Source organism: Solanum lycopersicum, chromosome 1, assembly GCF_036512215.1.
Source record: "Solanum lycopersicum chromosome 1, SLM_r2.1".
NCBI classification, from domain to species: Eukaryota; Viridiplantae; Streptophyta; class Magnoliopsida; order Solanales; family Solanaceae; genus Solanum; species Solanum lycopersicum.
In genome coordinates, this window is record NC_090800.1 from 81,890,991 (window position 1) to 81,907,887 (window position 16,897).

At 29.8% G+C, this 16,897-nt stretch overlaps 1 protein-coding gene across 1 annotated transcript; it reads right to left on the bottom strand.

Moving 5' to 3' along the window:
* Window positions 1–7,044: 7,044 nt before the first annotated feature.
* Window positions 7,045–12,785, bottom strand: LOC101262968 (putative recombination initiation defects 3). Its single transcript, XM_004231138.5, has 15 exons — window positions 12,708–12,785; window positions 12,542–12,615; window positions 11,782–11,959; window positions 10,743–10,887; window positions 10,463–10,594; window positions 10,207–10,259; window positions 9,920–10,114; window positions 9,757–9,822; window positions 9,606–9,652; window positions 8,893–9,019; window positions 8,727–8,771; window positions 8,560–8,604; window positions 8,392–8,436; window positions 8,066–8,147; window positions 7,045–7,468 (listed from the first exon to the last, which is right to left on the bottom strand). The coding sequence occupies exons 2-15, from the start codon at window positions 12,604–12,606 to the stop codon at window positions 7,368–7,370; spliced, it is 1,326 nt and encodes a 441-aa protein (XP_004231186.2). The 5' UTR covers window positions 12,607–12,615; window positions 12,708–12,785; the 3' UTR covers window positions 7,045–7,367.
* Between the last annotated feature and the right edge of the window lie 4,112 nt (window positions 12,786–16,897).

Here is a 16,897-nt window from a genome sequence, read left to right on the forward strand (position 1 = left end):
TCAATCATATCCACATCACAACTCTAGTTCTAGTTAATTTCCCTCTTTTAAAATGTTTAAGGAAAAAAATGAATATGATTCTCTTGTGTTAATTAAGCTTGGGATTAGTAATTTAAACTAAAAATAGCTAATGAATCCTTGTCGGACACCAAAGAGGGGCCATGGACAAAGTCCAATGTAGATATCTTAGGTTAATATATATATACAATCAATGAGTATTTATTAATTAGAAAAATTGTAGTAGTAGGGGACTACAAATGCCCAATGTATTAAATTATTCCATCTATTTCTCCTTTTTGACTTAATTGTCACATCTCTATACATAAAAGATAAAGAAAAAGAAACTTCAAATTAAATTTTATTAAATAGAAATATAAAATGTGGAATTAATTTAAGGTCGAGTATGAACATAATAAAGGTATTTATTAACTTCAAGTCTTGCTAATATATTCTTGATTACTTAAATACAATTAAGTTTGAGATTATTAATTTAATGTATGTATTGTATAACAAAGAAATCAAATTATTTGAACAACAATGGAATATATATATATATATATATATATATATATATATATATATATATATATATATATATTTGATCTAGCTTTTAATAATAAATTCTACATAGATTAAATCGCAATATGTGGACTTACTCAACTCTTTTCAAAATCCTAAATTGACATATTAAAAGGTGCAATTGGAGGAGCTAGCTAGCGGAGCGGTATATGAGGAAAATAAAAATTTAACCGCACTTAATATTATCATTAAATAAATAATAAATTTCGTCTTCAACACATCTTTTATTACCAAACTATGATGATCAATATACATTTTTACTTAATTTATATCACCAATCTAACGGACATTAATAATAATTCTGACTTGATTTCATCAAAACCATCAAGTTGAAAATTTTCAACAGTAACAATTAAAGTATGTTCGACTTGATATCAAACATTAGATGCTAGTAAAATTTTACCGCGTATAAAGATAGGGAGGGGTGAATAATATTTTTCATTGCATTTTTATTTTACCATATATGCCAAGATAAGAATGTGATTTTATGTGTTGCTTGGCCTAGAAGAGACTCAACATAATTAATATGCAAATAGTGATGCACACATTGAAAAGGACCACAACAAAAAAAACCACTCATTCCTCTTCACGTACCCTTTCTCCAATTCAATCATTCCACACCAACTTTTTCCTCTACAAGTAACAAGCACACATGTTTGAGCATTTTGGTGTTAGTCGGTATTTTTTTCCGTCTCTAAATAAGTGTTATTTTAATAAAAGTTAGGTTTACTAAAAAATTAATAAAACTAATTTATTATTTAGTTAAGATCTCTATGTAATAATATCTCTTGAAAATTGAACACTGCCAATTAATTTTTAAAAATTATATTAATTTTTATTCTGAAATTTTAAGGTGATACTTATTTTGAAACAAAAGAAATATGTTACGAAGAGTATGAATTTATGAGTTTAATAGTACTATTCCCTATATCTCATTTTGTTCAAAGTTATTATTGTTTAGAAAATTAAATAATTTTTATTTTTGGAGAAATATTTAAGTTTATAGTATAAATTAAGTATTCTCGTTCTTATACATTGAATTTTTTTACATAAATCGAGATCGAGAAAGTGTATGTTAACTTGTTGTCCATTCGCTATGCATTTAACGTAATCTTAGACCTTTACTCACTTTCAATGGACGAATCTTATGAGATTTTCGAGCATTGTATTAATCACGTCAATATTAATTGATATATAGCTCGTTAATTAATCCAAAAATGTGTCATTATGACTTTCAAGATTGAACAACGTACTTTAAGCCATTCACTTTCATATCTAACCAAAATAATTTGTTAAAACAAATGATTAATTTGGTGCAATTTCATTAAGTTTACCTAATCGGCATCTAACAAGCCAGTTTTAATTGGTTTAAATGGTTTAGTCCAAGATAGGTATTAATCTAGATTCAAATTTGTTTGATATATCTTTACTTATTAATGTTCCAATATTAAATTTAAATACAAACCATAGGTCAACGATACTATAACACTTTATCTATTTGCCCAAAAAAATCATTTAAATAAGTTTTTCTTTTTATAATTTTTGTAGTAGCAATTTAAAGAGTTTTGACATTATTAGCATATGAATTTTTCAGTCACTAATTTTTAATTTCAAATCGATATAATTTTTTTCAGGTCGTATTGCTCCTCATTATATTTTCGATTTAAATGTAACATCATATTTTTGCACAAATTTGCTCTTAATTTTGATGGAAAGACACGTGGCAAGCCTAATTATTTATTGTAAGAAGAAAATTTATATTATATTTAATATAATTGAGCATCAGATTCTTCGTTGGGAAGCTGTTCAAATGAAGTTATCAAGAATTGGTTGGTACTGTTATTTCCCAACCATTTTTTATTATATGGTTTTCCACGAAAAGAAATACTAAAATAGTTTTATGTTGTGGGGAACTATCATAAATAACATTATGACAAAACTAAACTAATTAAGTATTATTAATTTAATTAATTAACTTGTCTTGACTTGTAGGTAGGTGGGTGGGTGGATGGCTAATTCCTACAAAAGAAAATATTTTTTTTGGATTTTTATATTTCTTTTAATTTTGTCGGATATTCTCATTTTTTAGTTGATTTTCTTAAGGTATTGGCACTATCTGATGATATCATCGTATTTTGGGACTTTTTTTTTCCTTATAATAATTTTGAGGTGGGGTTGTTTTCATGCCATGGACAACATAAGTAATTCCAATTATTTTTTTTACAATATTCTAGTAATTGTCATTATTTTTTTTATTAGAAGATTAGAAGGATTATCTCTATATTTGGTAGCTTAATATCGAATGATGGTTTTTTATTTAATATTTTAAATTCAAATTTATAAGATTTCTAATCGAATATCAGACATTTAATGAAATTTTCTTCTTAAAAATTAAATATAGTATAATATAGATATTAATAACGTATAAACGTAATTAAGTAACTGATTAATTTGATGAATCTAAATAATTAAATGTGCATTTAAATTCAGACGTGTTAATGTTAATGAAAATAAACGAAGCCGCATGTGTCTCGCAAGAACGGTCAAATTTAATAGAATAGTTTATTAGATATTATGAGTTGGAAGTATAGAGGATGAAATGGAATGATGATTTCTTTTAAAATAAATCAACTTTCCCTAACTACTACCACCCACAAAGTGTGCCCCCATGTCATTCTTTTAATTAAAATTAAAAATTACGATGGTCGAATTAATTTCTACGTATTTCAATTAATTTCATAAATACATATATTTCAGATATTTTTATATTATTTTCTTGACTCGTAGTTTGATTTTCGCTATCAAAATTAGATCAATGGGGCTATTTAATTAAAAATTTGTTTACTGTTTAAGTATGTTATTATTTTTTCAGAAAATAAATCAGTTTACGATCCATATTCCTTAGTAAATAATCCAAGGGTAAAGTAGTGATCAATGTGACAGATGAAAAGGACACAAGACAAATGAGCATAATTAAACAATCAACAAAAAAGCTCAGGTTTTGTTTCTTCATCTATATATAGGATTTGATGACCATATTGACAAATCAACTTGTTAAATAAATTATTTTTTAAAAAAAAATACAAGTTCATCACCAAGTGTGTGCTTAGTAGGACAGGTTGGTTGTTATTCGATGGTATTAAAAAGATTATGAGAATCAAATTCTTCTAATGCAATCGCACATTCATCGATTGTCAATAAAGTAAATTGAGAACATGAAGCTTCAGGTTTAAATTGAAGCAAAGACGGAAAAGAAAAACATTTATTATGTCCTAATTTTGATAAACAAAATTATATGATACATATTGATAGTGAAAAATGATAAATATCCTGTGAAATTAATTGAGATATGTAAATTGATCTGAACACCAAAATTATATAAATATTACAAAATCATTCGCTTGTGTTTTTCATTGATTAATGATTACAATATCTATTTGAATTAATAAATACACAACTATAGTTGTTTATTTTTTTTGAAGAAAAAATAAATTTTAAGCATCCAAGGTCCTTTATCTTTAAATATTCGTGTAAACTCGATAGAAAAGATATTTAATAACCTTTGAAGTTATGTGTCTAAACCATCCTTTTATATAAAACTAAAAAGAAAAAAGAAAAGCAAGTAAATAATTTCTTATATTTCAAATATCAAATATTTTGAGATAAATTACCTAACCAAAACTATTAATATTTGAAAAGGGATGGAATACTTTTTTCTATTTTCCTTTTTTATATAATTGTGATTAGTGCATACCTTCAAGTCTCCATTACTTTCACAAAAATATTATCTACCTCCTATAACACATATAATAGTGAGGTCATGTTTTTCACTAAGTAAATTCAAAATATTAACTTTGTATTTTTTGATAAAAATAAACTATGCCTGCGAGCACGAATATTAAATAACTCAATATATGGTATGCTTGGAGGAAACGGGATGGAGTACACTTGAAATGAGACATTCCGTAACTCAGCATTATGAAGACAAAATAGGACAAACACAGGAACCCTGTTACCCTCCGATCATCAACCCCACATATAGTGTCCATTATATATATCCCAAAGCCAACAAAGTTTTTTTTTTTTTTTTAACACTTTCTAATCCTAGAAATGAGTTTTACAAATCTAATAAAAAGGGGTAAAAGTCAGAGTAATTGTCAAAAAGGTTAGGCTTTTTTATAGCTAAGAAAAGTGAAGATTAAAGATGTGACTAATTTAGATAAACTTATCATTTCAACCAAGCTTAAAAAAAGTTACACATGGGGAGCAAAGCATGTGCAAATTTGTGTATATGCATGCCCAAGTGAATAATGCAGTAGAACAGATCAAAAGCACTTCAATTCTTTAGAAAAAGGGAAATTATAGGATCAATCCTTATGGACCTAAACCTATCTTTTGTAAAGGTGCTTCTTTTCTCCTTTTCTTTTTCTTTCTTTTTCTCCCAATGTTATTAGATCGCATGGAGGTCCATCTTGAATTATAGTACTACCAATAAAATATCTCATTTCTTTCTACTTCTCTGATTTCTCCCTGAATTATTTAAGTTTTTACTGGTCCTAAAAGAAGCTTGTATGTACGTAACGATAATGTAAAAAAAATATGTAAGCATGCATTTTGGTATACAATTTCATAGTGCGTTCTGATATCATCAGAAATTGTCATCCCTTCCACTTTCCCTTTCTGCAGGCCACAAGGAAACCATTGTGTTTTTTTTTCCAAAGATCAAAACATTTGGTTTTTATGTGTAACCAAAGATAGTATTCAAGATTTTGAGATGAAGAACGTAAGATAATGAAAATGTGGATTTAAGATATAAATTTAATCGTTTTAATATGTAGGTCATTATTAAAATTTAAAATTGTAAGTCCAAAATTATTTTTTATCGATCCAAACCACTTAGAGAGATGTTATCAAATTTTAGAAAGAAAAATAAAACAAGAGATAAAAAACCAAAATTTATAACATCAGTTAGAGAGGTACGCCCCATTATCAGCACACAACATTTTATGATACTTTGAGTGTATGTTCACACATCTATAATTTAAATATTTTTTACAAAAAAAACACACTTGTATATATGATTTCGAAAAGAGTGCATGAGTTCACCTGAATCCGGTGACTCCCGGATACGCTCGCAGAAATAAAAGATTAGCAAATCCTAGTCGTTTATCATGAGACAGCAATGACAAGACGGATATAGCAATTGGATTAAACAAATATTTCAACAAACAATTATTCAAGTAAAAAGAAATTAGATTGGGAAAAATGAAAAGTTGGCAAGAACCATGACTACATAAAAAGATAATTGAACAGTCAACATAAAGACTTTCAAAGCCTAAACCTTCATGAATAAGATATTCTTATTCAAAAGGGGAAGTAATCTGAACTTAAAGTCCGCTGTTTGCCTAATTAGATAAATGAGAATTGAGAAAGTTAAATTAAATGAATAAATCACCATATACTCCTAATGTTATTAGTATGCTAAAAGAAGGATGACACAACTTCATATTTTAAACAATTAACATTTACAAATGTTAATATCATGAGACCTGCCCAACCATAACCGTACTTACCGTTGTAACCACAAAGAGATGTTTTTACTTTTTAGATCCCCTTTTAGAAGTCTACATTTCTTTCACATTATCCCTGTTAATTCAACTTATATCACATAAATTGAAATAATTACGGAATAAGAACAGCAATTAGGATGCTTAAAAGTTTCATTTGTCTCAATTAAAATGTGGGTCCTGAAAATTTGTTCAACTTACAAAAGGGACTGTTTTAAACTTAAGGAGTTTTACAGTCATGTATGGAGGCATAGTAGGTAGTGCAGGAAGGGAAACTTCCTTATACAGCCAACGAAAGTTTGTTTGGACTTTTGGATGGTATTAAAAAAGGAGAAGCAACCCACGCATGACTCTTGTAGAGAATTTATATTGAGCATGCTTCTTAATTACATTAATAAAAATACACCACGAGTGCAATTCGATGTGGCTGGTAATGCCTATGCTACTTAGACTTGGACTAAGTCAATAAGGAACCCAACATACACCAAAAGCAACAGGCAAGGAACATGATAGATGATCTATAGATTCTTATGAGCAAACAAGAATAAATTCCACACGATATTTATGCTCTAAGGAAAATTACGTGAAAAGAGTTACGAGGAGAGAGTGATTCTCTTATTTAGGCTGCAGGATCTTGACAAAAGAGTAGTACAGAATGTAACCAAATAAAAAATACGGACCATCCAAGTCCAGGAATAAGTACCTTCCTTTCTTCCCTTGGTAGATAAGCTTTCATTCTCTACTAGGTGTTTCGAAGTTCTCTTCCATAGTTGAAAAGGATTCTCATTTCCATATTATATACTTCTATAATGGTATAATATCACACGCTGAAAATTTACTAGCATAATATTTACTCTCATTAGCTAATAAAACATTGTATACAGAAGATGCAATGATCTAATCAGGCAACTTTATGCAATTCAAAATTTAAAACATCGTAATCATTTTGCTTACATAAACCTAGTGCATTACATATTCTTATGGAACTGAGTCTGTTGACATCTCGTTATACAATCACCTAAGACTTAGTATTGCAGCAGCAACAAAGATTTTGCTTGCTATGTAACGGTCAGTCGTGGACTTCCTAATAATAATGAAAAGTCAAATAGCAAACATGTCCTATATTGGCTAAAGAAAGACGGAAGAATCAATAATACATTTTTTACTGCTTATCAAATCACAGGACCTTGATTCAGCAGATTATAAATTCACTGTGTACCTTCAATCTATAATGATAGTGTTAAAATGCTTTCTCTTTCGCCTCCTTGCTTTCCTTAATATGCGTGCACTCTCTTCCTTTGCATCATCTAGTGGATAAATTCCTGGGTGTTTTAAGGGAAGACAGTTTAAGCACTCAAATCTTAGCAAATGACAAAAAAAATACTGTATATGATTGATTGTTTCAGTGTGTGTAGAAGAACACTGCTGCTGCAGTTATGATGCTCAAAATTTCTTATTTTAGACAGACTCGAAATGTGACTATTCCAGAGAAAAATAAACAAGATCCCTCGGGACACTAAACCTGAGAACAGGTTCAAATTCCCTACTGTACCCCAACAGACAAAGGGAACAGAGAGCTATCAGTTTCTCTTTGGTTTGAGAAAAAACATAATAGTATGGAGTGTACCAGATGCTTCAGGATTTCAGACATGTTCTGACTTGTTACCTAATGTATTTGATTTCATAGTATAAATCTTAGGTGTTCTGCTTGACTAGAAGTATGGAAAGTCATTCTTGTCAGTAGTCAGTCTTGAGATATAAGATATAATTTGATATACATCTAAATAGATCTTGGATTCATTAGATAAGTTCAACAAGCATGGGTCAATAAGCACATTGATCAATTACAGGATGTAGAATAACTTTGCTTATTGTGAAATCCTCAAAAATGAATGATGCAGGCAAGAAGTGCAAATTACCTGTTCCATTTTCTTCAAGCAAGCAGGAAAATCCCGCGTCAATATCCTCATCAGATTCAATGGTTATTCTACATCCCCTTTCCTGAAATGGATAGCCAGATGTCAGCTCTGAGAATAAGGATGACACAGCTTCAAGTTATCAAAAAATGTGGTGTGCTGAACAAAGACGTTTTGTTACTTAAACTTGAAGGCCTAAGACATGGTGGACTATGACATATAACAAATACAACATCTAAAAGACAATTTTTTCTTTTTTGGATGTTTCATGCCACAAAGGAAGCAACTGTTGCTCATAACTCAACAATTAAGGACAATGAGGGAGTTACCTGTTGAAATGCTCCATTCTCTGTGTGACTTCTGATGGGAATTTTCTGCATCATACAAGTTTGGTTATTTTTTTACTGTAGTCCAGGCTTCCCATTTCAAACAAAGGAAGCAACTGTTACTCATAACTCAACAAAGATTTCTTTGCATAAGGACAATGAGGGAGTTACTTGTTGAAATGCTCCATTCTGTGTGTGACTTCTGATGGGAATTGTCTGCATCATACAAGTTTGGTCATTTTTTTCAGGTAGTCCAGGCTTCCCATTTCAAACAAATGAAGCAACTGAATCTCATAACTCAACAAACATTTCTTGCATAAGGACAATGAGAAAGTTACCTGTTGAAATGCTTCATTCTGTGTGTGACTTCTGATGGGAATTTTCTGCTTTATACAAGTTTGGTTATTTTTTACTGTAGTCCAGCTTCCCATTTCATACAAAGGAAGCAACTGTTGCTCATAACACAACAAACAATTGTTTGCTTAAGGACAATGAGAGAGTTACCTGTTGAAATGCTTCATTCTGTGTGTGACTTCTGATGGGAATTTTCTGCTTCATACAAGTTTGATTAATTTTAACTGTAGTCCAGCTTCCCATTTCTATCTTCGGCGGAGTAGTTGTTTTCTGATCTCTGAGATTCGTAGTTGAACCAGAATTGAAAAGAAATGTTTGGTGATTTGCAATGCACAGCAATGAAGAATTAAGTCGCTCAATGTAAGAAAGATCAGCAAAACTTTGTAAACAAGAATCTAAAAGATTTCTTTGAAGCTATAGCAAAGTTCTTAAATTTTTCTAATTTCATTTGGTTTATCATGAAGGCTAGCTTTCGACGAATAAGGGTAGCGCTTTCCTTTGTTTTCCCTTTCGTCCTTCATATAGCTAATGTGAGAAATGGGGATACTCACTTTCTGGTTATGATATGGATCAAAAGACACTATGCCGTGAATCTTCACATCTATTTGTCACCTAAGTAGTTCCTGATGACAGAGAGTGTATCCCATCCTCAAGTGTTCTCAAATGTCAATGCACACATTTCAGAGGCATTGTGAAATGACTACCTCTTATGCCTATTGCACACAAATGATGCAAATAATAAGAGATCCACCAAGTGATTATGAACTTTTCATACTGGAGAGCTACCGATTACTAATTGCTACTTAAAGATTTCAAAACTAAGGCTGCAGTGATGGCGATGAGAAGGAAGTTTGAGAACTTACTTCTTTAGCAACTTCACTTCACGGGGAGGGATACAATCATTGATGCCCTACAAATGTTCAAATGCATTATAACTTCTGATTGTGTTCTTCAATATACTAAATACTCATATAAATCATATGGAATTTGAAGAAAGAGTACTCAAAAACATACTTTTGGAGGATCGACTGGAGCGGTTTCATGTTTTTGTCCATGAAAATCTGGGCGGGGGGCAATTATCTGCAAGCAATAAGAATATAGATGAAACAGTATTAATCCAACCACAGAGGGTAGCCTAAATATGAATTAAAAAAGTCAGTTTCAATATGCAACATGCCTGAATCTCTTTAGCTAAGGTCTTGCTCAAATCAGTTTGAAGTTGCAAAATGCACATCTCAAGTTTGTTGGGCATAGCTCTAAGCAGTGATGAAAGATCTCTGATGTTCTCTTGATATTTGTTCTCCCTAAGCTCTTCAAACATAGATTTGAAGGTCCCCTCAAGGCTAGCTTTCAGATCTTCCCTGTCCTTGTTCTAGATATTGTATGCCACGTGGATTAGGAAATGTGATAAATCAAACAGGCACTTAATTTCTGGATGTAGGCAGAGAAGCTAAGCATAGTTACCATCAATTGCAACAGTTCATCATGAGAAACTAACTTTGGTCGTAAGCTTTCCACTGAAAGAAAATTCAGAAGAAAAACAAATGTCTTAGGTTTGCCATTATTATTACATCCACCAGAATATTTGCAAGTAAAAGTTTTAATCGAACCAGCAGGCTTCTCAAGACAAAACTCCACACTCGTAGACTAATGATATGGGCTCTTTGAGTTCCTAATTATTTGCCACATCACGTAAATTAGAAGGGCAGAGAATACTCACTCTCCATCAACATCTCTTTTGTTCCCCGGTTAACTTGCATAATATCACTCTGAATAGAATCTAAGATCATTCCTTGCCTGCTTAATAAAGTCTCTACCATTCCAATTTTGTGTTCAAGTTCTTCAATCTGGTCTGCCCAGAAAAATTAGAATTCATAAACATGTTTAGTCCGATGATTCCAGCTGCAAATTAGCACTGAACGGGAGTACATTTTCCTTAACTTTTAAACAGAAGTTGAGAGCATGTAGTTTATGGTGGTGGATTGTGGCTTGGTGCTTACATTTGCTTTCAGGAACTGACCATTTGCGCAAATAATTGGTCGAAGGTTTTGATAACTGCATTTGAGTCTCTTCTCGTGTATAGTTGATATGAGGCAAACAGCTCATCCTTTTTGCTGAATTTTCTCTTTCTTGAGAACCCAATCTCTGCATTAAAATTATTAACAGTTACAACATTTGTTTGCTTTAAGATGTAAAATTGCCATAAAAGCATATTGTTTCCTATGAGATGAGAAAAAGTTCCAATGTATAAAGTGGGAAGTTCTATGGAACTATGTGCCCTGGCACAGGACAGAGTTGAAAACATGAAGACATATGATTAATTTAAAAGTAAAAAGTCCATTAGTTAACTAATTGTATATGAACACTAAGAAGATCTACGACCTACTGCCGACAACCACTTCAAAGTGCACTGTGACAATCTCCTGTTTTTTCATATACCGATAAGAAACATTCTGACAGATGCGGCAACAGAATTTATGATTCACTGTCCAGTACGGTGAAGATGGTAAATAATATTTACTTCACCCTCCATCCCAATTTGTTTGACTTACTTTCCATATAAGGACCTTGCAAAATATTGGCATCATTCATCTTTTATGCAACTTCCATAACTTTCAAAGCTGTTCAAATATACTTAAATTTACTATTTTTTCAAGCCTCACTAATATAACACTTAAATCAAACACGTCATATAAAGTGAGTGTTGTGTTGACGCAACAGTTAACAAAGTAAATCATAGTCAGAAGCTAAATACATCTATTTCAAGCATAATAAAGCATACTAATGCAAAAATACACTGAAAAGTAACCTAGGCAACAATTATCAACAATATAATATATTCAAGTATTGCTAAGCATCAAAATACATTTTAGACAATCTAAAGCATTCTTCAGAAGTTGCTAACAAAAATGATTTTAGGTCTATCATTATCAATTCCACACCAAATGAACTAGTTCCTTCGTATAGTATACCAAATGACATTTCGTCAACAACTTCTCTTCGAATAACTAAGAGATAGGAGCGAGATGGAGGAATTACTTGCTCATTAGGGACAAAATCATCCAGAGAGCTCTGTGATAACTGAGAGTAGACTGCTTGCTGAGATGAAAATCCCTGTGAGAAGGATTGTTGTGATTGCTGCTGTGACCGAACCTGTGAGGGTTGGCTTTTCCCAAAAACGGAAGACTCTGCTGCGCTTGGTACCACACTTGGCCTCCTTCGCATATCATCAAGATAGGATCAATATTATTATAAAATCTCTCTATCTCTCTTCATGCATTCATAGACAGATTTATGTATATATACAGTTTGTGTATATTGGACACGAAAACATTTAAAAATACCTGTAATGTATGAGAAAAATCGCACAAACACGGAGAAGTAGGCCAAAACACAGAGCGGTTCCGCACTTGGCGTTCTTCTCATATCATCATCACACAAAAATAAAGCTCAATATTATAGAAAAATTCTACCTCTCTCATCCATATAAACATACATGTAACAAATAACATGTATACATATGCATATGTGTGGATAGAACATCAAAATCTTCAAAATATACATTCGAAGAAAAGGCAAAACAGAGAGATGTGCGCTTAGTTCCTCCTTAAATTTTCCCGAAGAAGCTCAAATTTACAGTAAAATTCTCTCTATCTCACTCCAACACGCTATGTGCGTCGCACACAAAACATTCAAATTGGAAATGCATGCGAACAAAAGGCAGAAACACAGAGAGCTACGCAATTTCATGCTAAACAATGCAAAGAGATGAAATCGTGAAACTGAGATAGAATTTTACCTTGCATGAGGAGGAAGAACGGATATAGAGCTGAGATCCGATGCTTTGTTCATCTTCAACTTCATTTGCAGATACTATAAAAATTGAAATCTTCCAGAGATTAAAACTTCAATTTGAACAATTACAGAACCCTAACAGACGAAGATATAATCAAATTTGTAAATACATTTGAATTCCTCTGCGATTTTGCTCCGTCGAACAGTTGGAACTTGGAAGTGTGATTTGCGTTGATTATCCAGCGGGAGAGTGTGGGTTTATATACACGGAAATTTCAAATATTTTGGGGAAAATGGTACATGTAACTTTTGGGCTTTGATGGACCTCTACTCATTAATTTGGGCCCAATAATTATGGCCCAGTCATTTTATCTGACACTAGGCCCGTTTAGTTCAGACAATTTAAATAGGGATATTCGTACTCTATTTTGATAAAATTTTGATTTCCATCCTTGCAATTTATGATTTATTTAATCTTCAGTAATTAAAATCTATGTTTAAGTCCCTTTTATCTGATATGTTTAGATTTTTCTTAGAACTTTATTGGTTTCAAAAAAGTGGAGTAACAATATATAAACTCAAAATAACATATACACTATCATATACAAACTGAATACTTTTTCTGTCTCAATTTATATGATAGTTTTTAAATTTTGAGATTCAAATAACTCTATTTTTATGGTATATCTTTTATGTTTATTTTTTGAATTGTCGATTTATAGTACTATTTTACGTAGTTTTGATATATACATATATATATATATATATATTATTATTTTTTAAAAATAAAAAATTTATATGCAAATTTTCGATTATATTTAATTATTTGATTCTGAAAGAACAAAAAATGTCACATAAATTTAGACAGTATCAATGGGTCTGGAGATTAATCAGCATTGACTTTTTGTTGAAAAACAAATAGAAATGATGTGATGTTTGAGCAAATACATCCTTACTTACACACCCCTTATGGCTCGCTTAATTAGCGGAATAAGAATAATTATTTCGAGATATCATATAAAATTATTTTATTTTGTTATGGCATTATCACCTAGTTCTAGGATTAACTTATCTTATCAAACACTAAATAATTTCATAACGTATCTCAACCAATGAGATATCTTTATCTATTTTATTCCACCTATTAAACATAAATATTAACTGAAATACAATAATATCTGAGATAAGGTTGAGTATCTAACGAAAACGTTAATCCAGAGAAAAGATATATACATAAATAGTTGAGGAAAGAAAAAAAATGCATGCATGAACATTTTATTTGTTGAAGATCTAGAAAATGTCGATCTCTAACTATTTACATTAAATCATTAAAATATAATCATGATGACAAAATGTATGAAAGATACACATTATATATTAATTAATCGTCTGTATAAATTTCTTCTCTATCTTTTTGTCTTTTTTTATACATCACTATTAACTAGTTATATTCAAGAACGTGGCAAATAAATTCACATCGTAATCGAAAAAAAAAAACAGATTGATAAGGTTAGAGTACCATTGACTAGACACGTTAATAAGTTAAGTACTACATTTAAGAGGAGAAAAAATATATGATGAATTGAGTATCTCATGGAATATTCCTTGTATATCACCTCACTTGGTCCTAAAATAACGACTTTTATGACAATTTTTTATATGTATTTTAGGGTATATAATATAGAGTTTGAGATTGACAATTAAGGAGTTCTTTAACATATATTCAAAACGTAAAATACGAAGCCAACGCAATTGGGTTGAAAATTTAGCGTATAGAATATATATTATTGACATCAAATCATATCTGATGTAAAATTTATTACGATCTATATTTATATCCTATGAACAATTTTTGCTAGCGTGAATAAGAGAATTATCGATTTAGCGACTATAAATTGCTTATAAGATAGCAATTTGTAACATTTTCTTTCTTAGTTAATTATTTTTGAAGAAAAAAAAAGTTCGTTTACCTTCGTATTTTCAGCCAATTTTATTATATTGTCTATTGTTATTGCAACCTCAGTTCATAAAAGTCAAATAATTAATTGCCTTGAAATTGCGAGGAATTTGGGTTATAGTTTTGTACAAACTTTATTTTACACTGCATATATATTTGACATTAAATTCAGACATTTATTCAAACTGATTTGAAATGAAAAAAAAAAAAGAAGGAAAATGTGCTTACTGATTTGGGCTAAAAAAAATTAATTGTTCAAATAAATAACCGATATAAACTTTTAATTTTAATGAAATTGTTAATTTCTGAAATATGAAAAGTCATTTTTTTTTAAATAGTTAACTTTAAACTTTACTCCAAAACGAAAGGATCAGTACTGTTCTCACTTATTCTCCCATCTGATTTGAACAAAGATACTTAATCACCAAAACAAGCTATCGTTTCAAAATATTGTTATTTTTAAGTATTGGAAGGGATAATAAAAATACATATTTTATTATTTATTAGATATAATTATCTTATTGTTTTAAAGTTCTCGTCTTTTTGGTTGGTCTCCGTGAAATTAATCCCTATGTCAAGGTTAATTTTTTTATTTTAGTCATTGTATTATTTAATTTAGCACTATTAACAGAGAGTTTACTGCTAAAAGAGATAATTCAGATATTTTAAAGTAATTGCTTGAGAAAACTATACAAAAAAAAATTAAAAGAATCATTCATTGCATAATTTATCGTTCGTCGGTGTGAAAGGGAAGGTTAATGCCTATCAAGTTGGTTTTTGAAATTGTAGCTCAAATCGACGAGTTTGTTCTTCTAGATAGAGATAGGGGAAACTTAGCTTGTTCTTCAAAGAGAGGGAATTAAAAAGGAAATAACTAAATTATCCTTTTTAGCAGTGAACTCTCTGTTAATATTTTTTGAATCTGTAAGTCGACGGACTAAAATCACTTACTTGATATAATTGAAAGTTAATAATACTAAGTTAAATAACACAAAGACTAAAATAAAAATATAGTCTTAACGCAGAGAATAAAAATACCATTTTTTTTAATTTGTAATAATTTTTTTTTAGCCCAAATTAATAGTCGGTCAATTTCTTTTTTGTGTACTCTTTTACGAAAATCCAAATACTAAATTGTAGGAAGTTACATTATAATAATAAAAAATATCTTTTACGATAATAAGTCAAAACGATCCATCTCAACATTGATTGGGTCATTCATTTATTGTAATAAATCAGATTATATTAATTTACAATCTAGTTTGGTCTAATTACATTAAGTCTCGACACTTTCCAAATAATATAAATTTACATAATTCTTTTGTTACAAATTATAATGCAAGAGAATATATTTTTCTTTAAAAATATATATTTAAGTTTATAATGGAAATATTGAATGAAACAAACGCAAGAAGTTTTAATCCAAAAGGCATGTTTGTCATTTTCATGTTAACATTTTTTGAAAATCCACTTTTGATATATATTAAGAGGTAATATTGGTCGTTTAATTAGTTACAGTGTGCATTCAATTTATTCGGACAACTTTAAAATGCATTTGATGAATATAATTTCTATTTTTTTATTTGGCTATCAATTTTAACCTGGAGAGATTATAATAGTAATAATTAAAATAATAAAATATGTAATGCTTAGCTTATGTCATAAAACAATTTTAAACAAGCTTCAAATTATAGCAACGTGATATACGTGTATTTGTACAAAATAAGTAATAAAAACGAATATTATTATTAGTATATATGGAACTAGGAATATAACAAAATAACGGGTGACGCTACAAAAAGTAATAGGGAGAAGGTAAAGATAAGGTTTAGTTTAATTGTAATCACATTTCGATATTTACAAGTCGTCAATAGTAAAGAGAATGTTTAATATGGAATTTCTCAGCGTAAATTCATAATAAATCGAGCTCAAGTATATATATTAGTGGATGAAAAATTAAATAAATTACAGTCATGTATATACCAAGCATGTTAATAAGTTTGATTTTCGTCAGTAAACAAAGATATTATATATACATCAATTTTGTATTAAAATGAAGAGAATAATTAATAAAAGATAAAATAACTTGTTTTACATTATTTATAAGCAACCTTATTAGCACATGCATTCCTTCATTTTCTTTTTGTGCGATTTGAGTTGAATTTTAGGAAATTAGGAAAAAATTATTTGAATGGTACATATAGTACTTCTTAAGTATTTCATAAATTTGAACATAAAATTTAATTTATTAAATTGGAAGACATTCAAAGAGTGTAAGATATATTTTTTTTCTTTCACAAAAAATTGAAATATCTCTTAGGATATTTTGAAAACTCAATTTAATGGTTATCTTGATTTTAAATATTTTTTTTGTTTGTTGAATATCTCCTAATCTCTGGATTA

Excerpts from the sequence above, each read along its gene's own strand:
- LOC101262968 (XM_004231138.5), bottom strand. The coding sequence starts at position 12,606 with ATGAAGTTGAAGATGAACAAAGCATCGGATCTCAGCTCTATATCCGTT. Across the intron at positions 10,595-10,742 it reads GTCAGTTCCTGAAAGCAAAT|ACCAGATTGAAGAACTTGAA; the intron begins GTAAGCACCAAG and ends TTTTCTGGGCAG. Across the intron at positions 8,148-8,391 it reads AGAATGGAGCATTTCAACAG|GAAAGGGGATGTAGAATAAC; the intron begins GTAACTCCCTCA and ends TATCCATTTCAG.